Raw genomic sequence first — 13,335 nt, 5'->3', positions numbered from 1 at the left:
TATACACATACTACACATACATATATACACATACTACACATACATATATACACATACTACACATACATATATACACATACTACACATACACATACATATATACACATACTACACATACACATACATATATACACATACTACACATACACATACATATATACACATACTACACATACACATACATATATACACATACTACACATACACATACATATATACACATACTACACATACACATACATATATACACATACTACCCATACACATACATATATACACATACTACCCATACACATATACACACATACTACCCATACACATATACACATACTACACATACACATATACACATACTACACATACATATATACACATACTACACATACATATATACATACATATACACATACACATATACTCAAATTACTTGTATGTCGGGGTACTTTGAAAACAATGAGCAACCCTTTCCAACCATTTTGTGACAAGCCCCAGACCTAAACAGCAAGTCAATCCATTTATTTACTTATTTATTTATTTTTAACTGCCCATTGCATTTCTTCATTCCATTTTAGTGGAGCGGCTTTCATCAATCAAGTCCTGCGATAGTAACTAGCAATTCCCTTTCGCATCAGCGCAATCTGTTTTCCAGGGACTAAAAACGTATGCCCCGCCTTTCCTCCACGCCAGCCGCTTTGCCACTTTGCTCACTCTTTTCCAGGCGCGTGCGGTCTTATCGCCGGGCGTGAAGGCGCTTTGATGGACATTTTAATAAGACGACGGGTCCAGAGGTTAATTGAACGGGCCTTCTAACGAATAAGGAGGCAGTCTCAATGGCCGCCGTCAAATCACCCTCGAAATACAAACAGTGATACGTATTCAACTTTCACTCTTTCATGCACCAATTATTATTATTTTTAACCCTCGGCTGCCATCGACAGCACGAGACGTCCTATTTATTTTGACTGGGAGGTCAGATTCATCTTTATTTTCTATTATCTATTATAAGATTTGAAAGAAACTTTTTTTTGGGTGGTGTGGGTAACTCAGGGATTTCTCGCCTGGCCCCCCAGAGACCCTAGCAACGCCTCTGGGAATGAGTTAAAGAGCAGGCTGAAGTAAATGCAATGAAAACAGCCACTCAGCAAATAAAGGCCATCCTGCAGGTAAACACATCAGCAAATGGATTTTGCCTGCAGCAGGGAGGCCTACTTTGCAGCTTGTAATGCGCCCCCTTTTTTAATTTAAACACTTCTTCTCTGCTTTGCACTACTTTGCATTTTCTGGTCAACTCAGCTCAAACTATTCGACAGATTTTTCGTTTTAGCCGGCTAGGGTGTCCGATCTAGCAATTGGTTCTTTCGATCTCTAACGTCGATGGCAAGAAACCTTAAAATCCGTCAAAAGCATCTGGCAAACAGTTTGCATGAATGTGGCCCACCAAACAAGATTTTGACCCCCGTTTTGCAGCCTCTGCAGTGGCAATTGTAAGCCCGCCTATTTGCACTTTGAATCCGTCAAAGCGGGGGGTTGCTTTTGCTACACCTTGTCAAACTTGTTTGTGTGCCAGTTTTGCCTCGAGGCAAAAAAAGGGAGCATTCAGCCAGCCCTGGGTTGAAGCAGTGGGGCACTCCTAACCTGTGGTGGCAATCATGTGATGTACGAATTCAGTTGTAAATGTTGACAAAATCTCGTATTTTTGCAGTATTATTGCACGAGGAGGTGGCCCATCTTCAGGAAGAGGTGCACCTGTTGCGGCAGATGAAGGAGATGCTGGGAAAAGACCTACAGGAGGAGTCGCGAGGAGGGGGCAGCGCGGGCCTGCTCTCCGCCGCCGACCTCCACGTCCAGCTGGTCGACAAGGAGCAGGAACTGGACCGTGCCAAAGAGGCCTTGCAAGGTTGGAACCAGCACCCTTTTTCATTTGTGAACATCCCACCATAGGGCAGTCAATCATATTTCTGTTATTTTTTTGCAGCCAAACATTTTATTACATACTTAAAGGGACTTTATAATGTAATATAAGACACTTTTATAATGTGCTTTCCAGCAGAAAGAATCATATTTATTTCAAAAATACATAAACACACAAACACAATTCCATTTTCCTGAAAAATTATTTTATTGTCTATTTTTATGCACTTAAAAAACACATCTCTTTGATGATGCAAAAAGCTCTCATTCTTGTATTTGCCACAAAGGAAACATGAGAAAAGTTTTTCTTTGACATGTTTGTCTGCAAAAAAACGCCTGACTTTGAAATTGGAATGCAATCAGAATACACTAATTACTGGGCTTTGTTTTCAAGTTGCATGACACAACACTCTTGGCAGTTTGGATTGCGTTAGGCAACATTGTCCATGTCGCTTGCACTCAAAAATGACGCTTCACATGCGTTGTGTAACCATCACTCAACAGGTTTGGAATGCCGAGTGTGAAATAGGACGAAAGGAGATGAGAACCCTGACAGCAGGCGGGCTGGGGCTTCCCTGAGATCTGGGGACCTGGCTTCCAATTCCCGTCTGTCCACCTTTTCTATCTAGTCAAACTATAGCAGGCCTGGCAGCCCAGTGGTTAGAGCGTCGGCTTCAGTATACCATTTGTTTGTCTTGTTGCGCCCTAAAATCATGTCAAGACACTTGGTCCCCCCACCAAGACACTTGGTCCCCCCCCACCAAGACAGTTGGTCCCCCCCCCACCAAGACACTTGGTCCCCCCCCCCACCAAGACACTTGGTCCCCCCCCCCACCAAGACACTTGGTCCCCCCCCCACCAAGACACTTGGTCCTCCCCTCCCCCCACCAAGACACTTGGTCCCCACCCCCCACCAAGACACTTGGTCCTCCCCACCAAGACACTTGGTCCCCCACCAAGACACTTGGTCCCCCCCACCAAGACACTTGGTCCCCCCCACCAAGACACTTGGTCCCCTTCACCAAGACACCCCCCAAGACACTTGCCCCCCCCACCAAGACACTTGGTCCTCCCCTCCCCCCACCAAGACACTTGGTCCTCCCCCCCACCAAGACACTTGGTCCTCCCCTCCCCCACCAAGACACTTGGTCCCCCTCCCCCACCAAGACACTTGGTCCCCCCCCACACCAAGACACTTGGTCCCCCCCCCACACCAAGACACTTGGTCCCCCCCCACACCAAGACACTTGGTCCCCTCCCCCCCACACACCAAAACACTTGGTCCCTCCACCAAGACACTTGGTCCCCCCCACCAAGACACTTGGTCCGCCCCCCCCACCAAGACACTTGGTCCCCACCCCCCACCAAGACACTTGGTCCCCACCCCCTACCAAGACACTTGGTCCTCCCCCTACCAAGACACTTGGTCCCCCCTCCCCCACCAAGACACTTGGTCCCCCCCCCCCATCAAGACACTTGGTCCTCCCCCCCACCAAGACACTTGGTCCCCCCCCACCAAGACACTTGCACCCCCCCCACCAAGACACTTGCACCCCCCCCCCACCAAGACACTTGCACCCCCCCCCCCCCCCACCAAGACACTTGCACCCCCCCCCACCAAGACACTTGGTCCCCCCCCCCACACCAAGACACTTGGTCCCCCCCCCCACCAAGACACTTGGTCCCCCCCCCCACCAAGACACTTGCACCCCCCCCCACCAAGACACTTGCACCCCCCCCCCCCACCAAGACACTTGCACCCCCCCCCCCCACCAAGACACTTGGTCCTCCCCTCCCCCCCACCAAGACACTTGGTCCTCCCCTCCCCCCCACCAAGACACTTGGTCCTCCCCCTACCAAGACACTTGGTCCCCCCTCCCCCACCAAGACACTTGGTCCCCCCCCCATCAAGACACTTGGTCCTCCCCCCACCAAGACACTTGGTCCCCCCCCACCAAGACACTTGCACCCCCCCCCACCAAGACACTTGCACCCCCCCCCACCAAGACACTTGCACCCCCCCCCACCAAGACACTTGGTCCCCCCCCACACCAAGACACTTGGTCCCCCCCCCCCCACCAAGACACTTGCACCCCCCCCCCCCCACCAAGACACTTGCACCCCCCCCCCCACCAAGACACTTGGTCCTCCCCTCCCCCCCACCAAGACACTTGGTCCTCCCCTCCCCCCCACCAAGACACTTGGTCCTCCCCTCCCCCCACCAAGACACTTGGTCCCCCCCCCACTAAGACACTTGGTCCCCCCCCCACCAAGACACCCCCCAAGACACTTGCCCCCCCCCACCAAGACACTTGGTCCCCCCCACCAAGACACTCCCCCCCACCAAGACACTTCCCCCCCACCAAGGCACTTGGTCCCCCCCCCCCCCATCAAGACACTTGGTCCTCCCCTCCCCCCCAAGACACTTGGTCCCCCCCCCACCCATCAAGACACATGGTCCTCCCCTCCCCCCACCAAGACACTTGCCCCCCCCCCCCCCACACCAAGACACTTGGTCCCCTCCCCCCCCCACACACACCAAAAAACTTGGTCCCTCCGCCTATACACTTGGTCCCCCCCCCCAACAAGACACTTGGTCCCCCCCCCCACCAAGACACTTGGTCCCCACCCCCTACCAAGACACTTGGTCCTCCCCCCCACCGAGACACTTGGTCCTCCCTTCCCCCCCCCACCAAGACACTTGGTCCCCCCTCCCCCACCAAGACACTTGGTCCCCCCCCCACCAAGACACCCCCAAGACACTTGCCCCCCCCCTCACCAAGACACTTGGTCCCCCCCACCAAGACACCCCCCCAAGACACTTGCCCCCCCCCACCAAGACACTTGGTCCCCCCCCCCATCAAGACACTTGGTCCTCCCCTCCCCCCCAAGACACTTGGTCCCCCCCCACCCACCAAGACACATGGTCCTCCCCTTCCCCCCACCAAGACACTTGCCCCCCCCCCCCACACCAAGACACTTGGTCCCCTCCCCCCCACACACCAAAAAACTTGGTCCCTCCACCTATACACTTGGTCCCCCCCACCAAGACACTTGGTCCCCCCCCACCAAGACACTTGGTCCCCCCCACCAAGACACTTGGTCCCCACCCCCTACCAAGACACTTGGTCCTCCCTTCCCCCCCACCAAGACACTTGGTCCCCCCTCCCCCACCAAGACACTTGGTCCCCCCCCACCAAGACACCCCCAAGACACTTGCCCCCCCCACCAAGACACTTGGTCCCCCCCACCAAGACCCCCCCCCAAGACACTTGCCCCCCCACCAAGACACTTGGTCCTCCCCTCCCCCCACCAAGACACTTGGTCCTCCCCTCCCCCCACCAAGACACTTGGTCCCCCCCCCCCACCAAGACACTTGGTCCCCCCCCCCCCCACCAAGACACTTGGTCCCCCCCCACCAAGACACTTGGTCCCCACCCCCTACCAAGACACTTGTTCCCCCCCCACCAAGACACTTGTTCCCCCCCCACCCCCCCAGACACACACTCCAAGACACTTGGTCCCCCCCCCCACCAAGACACTTGGTCCCCCCCCCCCACCAAGACACTTTGTCCCCACCCCCCACCTAGACACTTTGTCCCCACCCCCCACCAAGACACTTGGTCCCCACCCCCCACCAAGACACTTGGTCCTCCCCTCCCCCCCACCAAGACACTTGGTCCTCCCCTCCCCCCCACCAAGAAAACTTTGGTGAGAACACATAATTTGCATGATGAGTATAGACTTCCAAATATGTCAGTCTGATAGACTAAGTTAGAATTAATTAGTCAATTCCACTGCATCACACAAAGGCACTTGATTCCTCCTTCCAGCACCTGCTATTTCCAGGAAGGCTCCTACCCAGGTCATAACCAGGCCTGAACTTGCTTAACTTTGGGCATTTCCAGGGTAATGTGCCAGAAAGCCAAGTAGGACATGAGTGTGGATATTTTGAGTTGCACCTGAAGCCTTCTTAGCAAAATTTGTGAAGAAGGCACGCTGCACTGTTTTCTTCTGTCCAAGCAAACGCTGCCTTTTCTTTTGAAGTGAATGGCATTTCTTAACCTGAAAAAAAGAGAAATATCTAATGTCATACACAACAAACTTGAAACGTTTCTACATAAGCTTTGAGTATACATACAAGGTCATTGGAACAAAATTCTATTCTATTATATCTAACGTGATGTCATTTGAGAGCTGTCGCAAAAATCCTCCCATTGGATTGAGATCGATTTTGAAACTAAAAAATGACAACTAAGTCTACTATTATGTCACATTGCAGCCATGAAAGCCGACCGTAAACGTCTAAAAGGAGAGAAGGGCGACTTGGTGAGTCAGATGCAGCAGCTGTACACAACACTGGAGAGTCGAGAAGACCAGCTCCGAGAATTCATACGCAACTACAACCAGCATCGAAAGGCAAGTCCCTTTTTCACAAATGCCAAAATTTGGATTTCTCAGTGCTCGAGATTTTCCAGATTTGCTGGCCCTTGTGGCATTTACCTGTGATGTCTACCAAATAACGGTCACTAAAAATAATAATAATAATAATCACCAATTTCATTATACGCAGCTGTGTATGATGACAACAAATGAAATAATTTTGGTTAAAAAAAAAGTGTCATAAACTACAGCTGTGGTTTTTCCAAAGACCAATTCTCAGAGAGACATTCCACTTTGTAGGAGAGTGAGGACGCGGTCAAAGTGCTGGCCAAGGAGAAGGACGTGCTGGAGAGGGAGAAGTGGGACCTGAGGCGGCAGACCAAAGAGGCCACCGAGCAGGCTAACCTTTTACGCTCTCAGCTAGACATGAAGGAGAACCGGATCAAGGAGCTCGAGGCCGAACTCACCATGGTCAGTCAAAAACACAGCCGTATTTTCTTCATTCTTTTTTCTCCGCCTGGCAAAATTCCCTTGTATTTACCTGCAGGACAGACAATCCATTTGGATTTACAGTAGCAGACATATAATTGAACAATAGGATTGTAGAGCTGATCCTAGTATTGCGTGTATGACTTACATGGATGGCGTCGCTGTCTTCAAGCCAATAACCTTTCGATGTGATGCCGCTGGTGCCTCATCCGCCATTCAGTTTCCTTTTTTTCCACCTTATGGCTCCAAAGAAAAAAGCTGGGCATCTAGTTTCTGTAGAAGGAAGGAATAGCAATTATCACAATGTCACCATCACTTTTTTATTTTTTTCCCCCCACAGAATGATTATTTGAATTCAATGCTTTTGCACAGGCTATCAAATGAGTGAACGTGATGCATTATTGCTTTTGTTTCTGCGAACAGGCCAAGCAATCTCTGGCCACGCTGACCAAAGACGTCCCCAAGCGCCACTCGCTAGCCCCCGGCGTCAACGCCGGAAACGGCGGCGGCGAACCGCTGGTCAACGGCAGTCAAGAGTGGGTGATGCAGGCCGACCTGCCGCTGACCGCCGCCATCCGGCAGAGCCAGCAAACCCTCTACCACGGCGGACACAATGCCGACAGACAAGGTAGCGCTCGCCTCGCTCCCCGGACGCTTCATTAGGTACGCACAAACTGCCGCTTTGTACTGGGTCCCAACAGCGCGTACCTAATGAAATGGCCTTGGGGTGCCGTCTTGGTGTTTCTACTAACTGCTATCCTCGAGGTTTCGTCAACTAACGGTGGGCTTGTGTCCATTCTGGGACTGCGCGTGTGTGTTTGTGCGTGGCCCCTCACCCCAGCCGTGGTCAGAATCAGCCCCTGCCACTCGCGCCAGCCGTCCGTCATCTCGGACGCCTCGGCGGCCGACGGGGACCGCTCGTCCACGCCCAGCGACATCAACTCCCCCCGCCACAGGACGCACTCCCTCTGCAACGTAAGAGCAGTCTGCCATTAGTGTGTGTGTGTGTGTGTATGTGTGTGTTTGCTAGTGTTTGTGTGTGCGCGTGTGTTGTTCTGCTGCTGCAAGCTAACATGGCTTCTTGGTGTTGGTGATGGGTAGAGATTTTAAGTTTGGCTATCACGGAATATGACACACTAAAGAAGTTTAAATTCAGTCTATAATCTGTTGCACTTCTCAGAATTAAAACTAGATGGAGTTAGTCACTTAAACAGTCTCTTCTCCATTAATTGTAAGACATTGTTGGCTGCAAACGTCATACAAAGAGCTCTACTGGATGATCATGTTAGAAGATAAGGTCATACATACAACAACAATCTCTACTCGATGACCATGTTATTTACTAAATGGGGGGAATTTTACATTTACTTTAAAAATACAAACTACAATAAATGTATCTAATAAACATACAATGCTACAAATTGTGCATTAAGTGCAAGCATACGTTGTTAACATACATAATTGTTTAACATTCAATCACTCATGGTAGAAAAATCTAGCTCAGGCAGTCTTTCCACTTTTTTTTTAAATAAAATGTATTATAAAATAGAAGAAAGAGATATTGGAATGACTATTTTTCCCCTCCAGCTTGCTACAACCTCTCTTATTTTCGCATACTTTTTACCAACTGCTTTCTACACCAAGGTAATATGCACAAAGAACTACAGAAATTAACCACGGTGTGCTTTTGTGTGCGCTTCAGTCCATGGAGGACCTGGAGGATCAGAAGCGTAAGAAAAAGAAGGAGAAGATGACGCTGAGCTCGCTGTCGCGTGTCTTTGCTCGTGGGAAACAGCGCAAGTCTTTGGACCCGGGCCTCTTTGATGGTACTGCCACACCCGACTATTACATAGAGGAGGATGCTGACTGGTGATACTGTGTGTATGCGCAAGTGTGTGTGTGTGTAAAAGTGTGTGTGTGTGTGTGCAGGTAAGAGTTTGTATGAGATGGGCTTCTTTGGGGGGGGGCTGTCCAATTAAAAAAAACAAAGCCTAAAAGAGACTGCTATTTCACCAAATGTATAGTATATGAAACTCTTAAATTGTATGTATGTAAATGATATATATATTTATAGATGTATGCATATGTACATATGTTTACATGCATATAAATATATAGGCGGGGTTATGTGTATTTGCAGACATGCTGTATTATTGTCTTTGTTTTTTTTACAACTGGAGACTTGAAGGACTGCTGTTTATGTGTAAATAGGAGCAATTTGTCTTTTTAACCTTGTTTGCTTCCCCCCCCCCCCCCCCCCCCAATGGTTTTTACTACATGGCGCTTTATACATGGAATAATTTTGGCAGGCAAAGTCCACTTCACATTCATGTGTGGGGAAAAATACCCAAAAAATTACTATTTATCCAGTTATGTGTTGTCATACATATCATAATCGCAACATGGGCCAGGAATGGAATTTCATCATCAGTTAATGATCCATAACAAATGTGACGCTTACCCTGGAAAAATACCATATTTCCTCAAATAGTGGCTTTAGCATCATAATACTCTGTTATACTGGTGATTTTACGATAACTGTATAATGGTATAATATTTTGGAAACATACATAATGCCATAAATATAAAGTACATGATAATAGTGCTCATAAAGATATATATAAATTACTTATATTTTCTTTTTAGAGCTTTTATGAAGTATTATTTAATTCCTATAAAAGAATATCTGTATAATAGATGAAAAAATACAGTGATTAACAAATATATTAGACCAGCACTTTTATGTTTGTGTTATGTTATGGCAGATATTTTATTACTGTCATTCTAGAAGTGAGAAAAAATATAGTTGTTGAATGTATTTAAATTGTTAAAGTTTAGAAGTATTTTCCATAATGCTGGAAATCTCTATAGCACAGATGGTCCAATCAGTTTGTTAATCACTGCACAGTTAATGTTCTGCTATTTAAAAATAGGTGCATATTGTTTAAAATACTAAATACTGCACTCAAAATTAATAAGTGGATGGAACGACAATAAATATAAAGAGAATGTCATACCTGCAATATAGGCCACTATTTCAGGAAGTACGGTCATTTGTTGTAGTCTTGCTGTCAGTACTTGCTTCTGTCATTTCTTCCTGAGAGCCTCCTAACAAGCCAAAATGAATTAACAAAAATACCATTATTCTCATTTCTTATGCTTCATTCATCGCTTCTTCAGCAAAAGTGACTTGCACTGGAAATGCAAGCCTTAGTGTTGCTTTATTCTCCTGTTTGTGTAACACTCTTCCTAATACGTCTCTATTGAATGCTTTGTAATGTAGGCAACATGGAATAAAAGAGGAAATCTATGGATGTATTTTATTTAACAAATAAAAACAAATATTTATCTGCTGCAGATAAAGTTTTTTTGGGGGGGAGGCATGAAATCTTATTTTCTCAAAGAGAAAAAAGCCTTACTACATACTATGTTGTTGTTTTTTAAGAAAACTGCTTTTCTATACTGTGTCAAATCCTAGTGCTTGCAAACATTTTCCCACTATTATTCAGGTAAATCGAAGAAATAAGAGTACAAGTACTACTACTCACTCTCACAGGGTGGTGGCCCAGTGGATAAGTCATCGGTCTCCCACCTCTCTGGTCGTTGGTTCAAATCCAAGTACCTGCAAAAATTTTCCCACTATTATTCAGGTAAATTGAAGATATAAGAGTACAAGTACTACTACTCACTCTCACAGGGTGGTGGCGCAGTGGATAAGTCATCAGTCTCCCACCTCTCTGGTCGTTGGTTCAAATCCAAGTACCTGCAAAAATTTTCCCACTATTATTCAGGTAAATGAAAAGGATAAAAGTACAAGTACTACTGCTTTCTCTCAGAGGGTGGTGGCCCAATGGATAAGTCATCAGTCTGCCACCTCTGAGGTCCTGGGTTCAAATCCCAGTGCAGGCAAAGATTTTCCCACAATTGTTCAGGTAAAAGAATAAGTATTAATGTCTAAGTGTCTAACTGAATAAGTATTCAGTGGTGGATGAAGCATTTTGTCAAAAAAATGACTAAGTGTTTCACCCAGTTTCCTTGGATAAAACGTTTCAACACCTATGTATAAGTGGGGCACGAGTTGGTGTAGTGGGTTGCACACTCGCCTTTGCACCGAGAGAACGTGAGTTCGCTTCCCGGTGTCGGCGGTTCACTGACCAAGCAAGCGGTCGAGGGTCGGCCGAAGGCCGACCCGAGAACGCCTTTCGCACAGACAGGTCCATCAAGTGTCTTCCGAACTGCCGAAGGCAGTTCGGAATATAACCTTTTGCTGAAAAGTATGACTAAGTGTGTAATATAAATTAAAAAGTTTTTTCTTTTTTTTCCCTTCTTCTTATTCCATTGACCAATTCTTCTTTCCAAGTATTTTCAGCCAAACGACGGCAGCGGGAATCGAACCCAGGTCTCCCACACGGGAGTCCTGTGAACTAACCTCTGCACCACGCAAGTGACTACACTTTCCTCTGTAATCATTTGAGTGTCTTGATTGCAAGAACACAGAAACAACTAAGTGAAAATGTGTCCCAACCGGGATTTGAACCCAGGTCTCCCACACGGGAGTCAAGTGACTTAACCTCTATGCCACCAAGTAGCTACACTTTCCTTTGTAATCATTTGAGTATCTTGACTACAAGTCCACAGAAAGAAATAAGTGAAAATGTGTCCCAGCCGGGATTTGAACCCAGGCCACCCACAAAGGAGACAGGCGAGTTAACCTCTGCGCCACTTTACCCTCAAGCAATGATGTGCAATTTAGAAAATGATCGAACAATTTTCTATTCAAAAAGAAAAAAGCCTATGTCATTTTTTAAATGACAAAGTATTTTAAAGTTCTATTTTACCATATTAAGAGTCTAAGAATCGGTTCACAATATGTTGTCCTTTCAGTCTAACGCATTGGATTAGGGTGGCGACATCTTTGCTGAGGGACGTGGGCCTAGCACAGTATTGGAAAAAATCCTACACTCACCTGGTGGATGGCCGGGTATTGAGTTCTCTGGACTGCGGTGGGTGAACCGGAGGAACACCTGGACGTCAGCGACCACTCCCACCAATCCAGTCGACTCCTGTCGGTGCAGCTCCTGCATGAATCAAAAGACCCTTTAATAAACATTTAGAACTCTTGTTTCTTCTTTTACTAATATGATTTTTTATTCATTTCAAATTTTAAATATACATATTACAATTTCCATTACTTTAACTGTAAAAACAAAAAAAATTGAATTTTTAAAAATGATTTCAATGTTTTCCTTTTTTGTTTTTACAAACATTTTTTAAAATAGAGGGATAACAAAAATGGATAATATCTAATTATATTCTTTTAAAAACTAATTGAAAATATAGATGTACTGTGACTCACATTTTTATTTTTAAAGTTAAAAAAAACATTTCTACACAAATAAAAATACAAAAGACTATTTGTTTTTAAACCCAAAAAGATCACCCTTTTTTAAAAAAATTCTCTAAAGTTTAGGGTGTCAAAAATACGGCCCGCGGGCCGGATCCGGCCCGTCTGGTGGTTTGGTACGGCCCGGGAAGAAAACTGCATTGTATAAAAAAATATGAAGTCTTTCAAATCTGTAAATCTTGTATTATCCGCTAAAGGGCGCAGTGTTTTAGTACGTGCAGACAACATGAATTGACAGTTATGTTCTTATGTTATTCTCTTGTTCATAATATAGTGTTTATAATGTAAAAGGCAAATGTTGTTAATAAACATTTTGATAATTCACTCATTCTTTGCACTAATTACTAGTATTAGTAACTAATAGAAAGGAAAAAAGTGGGTTTATTGTTAGTTCTATGTAATTTTGCAATGAGTTTACTGGTCCGGCCCGCTTGATCTCAAATTAAGCTGTAATCGGCCCACAGACCAAAGGAAGTTTGACACCCCTGCTCTAAACAATTCAATCAAAATAGCTTAGTTTAGCTTAGTTGATTAATCGTGGCATCCCTGTCGGGCATACAATGCACGCCTGTGTTAAACATGAGCTTGCTCTATTCTTCTACCTGGTCCATATGTTGTTTGTGACATATTGAATGCCTTCATTTGGATCATATTGTGTGTGTACCTTTTGTCAATATGTGTCCAGAGTCCTCTGCGGTTCCGCTCAGCAGAAGCTCACGTCCATTCGGTTTCTCGAAACTCGCGCAGCAGTCCCATTCGCGCCTACAAGAGTGTGGACATCACCAACATATGAAAACAAGACTTTGCTGTGGACATAGAAGAACTTTACCTTCTCATTTAAATGCAATATGATTGAAAATTGACCTCTTCTTTTGGAATACTATTAACAAAACATCAATAAAAAAATCTTTTGTTATAAGAATATTTCTAGTTGACTCATTCCTGGTATTGAGAATTTAAAAAAATGGTTGGACATTGAATAAACATGACTGTATGGACTGGATAATGTAATTTTGTTGATTTGTTGACATTTTATCAACTAATTGTGCTGGGATGCTTTTGATAAAAAAGTATCCAATTTATAATATCCCTTTGCTTTGGGGAAATGTATGGAATAAAGCCCCCTTCAAATAATTATATTCAAGTTT

General features: G+C 45.8%; 1 protein-coding gene and 1 long non-coding RNA gene across 6 annotated transcripts in view; one reads left to right on the top strand and one right to left on the bottom strand.

The window, feature by feature from the left end:
• kaznb (kazrin, periplakin interacting protein b) overlaps window positions 1-8,691 on the top strand; it is a 63,655-nt gene extending 54,964 nt beyond the window's left edge. For 3 of the 4 annotated variants that reach the window (XM_077727101.1, XM_077727104.1, XM_077727105.1), the window contains 6 exons: window positions 1,703-1,897; window positions 6,194-6,330; window positions 6,595-6,765; window positions 7,207-7,411; window positions 7,625-7,758; window positions 8,486-8,691. In XM_077727101.1, coding sequence (XP_077583227.1) covers window positions 1,703-1,897; window positions 6,194-6,330; window positions 6,595-6,765; window positions 7,207-7,411; window positions 7,625-7,758; window positions 8,486-8,656 — 1,013 coding nt within the window. In that variant the 3' untranslated portion in view covers window positions 8,657-8,691. The remainder of the gene's footprint in view (window positions 1-1,702; window positions 1,898-6,193; window positions 6,331-6,594; window positions 6,766-7,206; window positions 7,412-7,624; window positions 7,759-8,485) is intronic. The other variant, XM_077727103.1, reaches the window with a different exon arrangement.
• LOC144203584 (uncharacterized) lies at window positions 5,632-12,935 on the bottom strand. Of its 2 annotated transcripts, XR_013327721.1 has the most exons (9): window positions 12,852-12,935; window positions 11,750-11,861; window positions 10,473-10,546; window positions 10,332-10,405; window positions 9,801-9,891; window positions 7,620-7,751; window positions 6,932-7,056; window positions 6,762-6,824; window positions 5,632-5,976 (listed from the first exon to the last, which is right to left on the bottom strand). It is a non-coding gene; the product is annotated as an uncharacterized LOC144203584 (long non-coding RNA). The 2 variants fall into 2 exon arrangements; XR_013327722.1 differs by lacking the exon at window positions 10,473-10,546.
• Between the last annotated feature and the right edge of the window lie 400 nt (window positions 12,936-13,335).

This window comes from Stigmatopora nigra, chromosome 10 (assembly GCF_051989575.1).
Source record: "Stigmatopora nigra isolate UIUO_SnigA chromosome 10, RoL_Snig_1.1, whole genome shotgun sequence".
NCBI classification, from domain to species: Eukaryota; Metazoa; Chordata; class Actinopteri; order Syngnathiformes; family Syngnathidae; genus Stigmatopora; species Stigmatopora nigra.
Note: the sequence above shows the minus strand (reverse complement) of the source record. Positions and strands in the feature narration are given on the sequence as shown.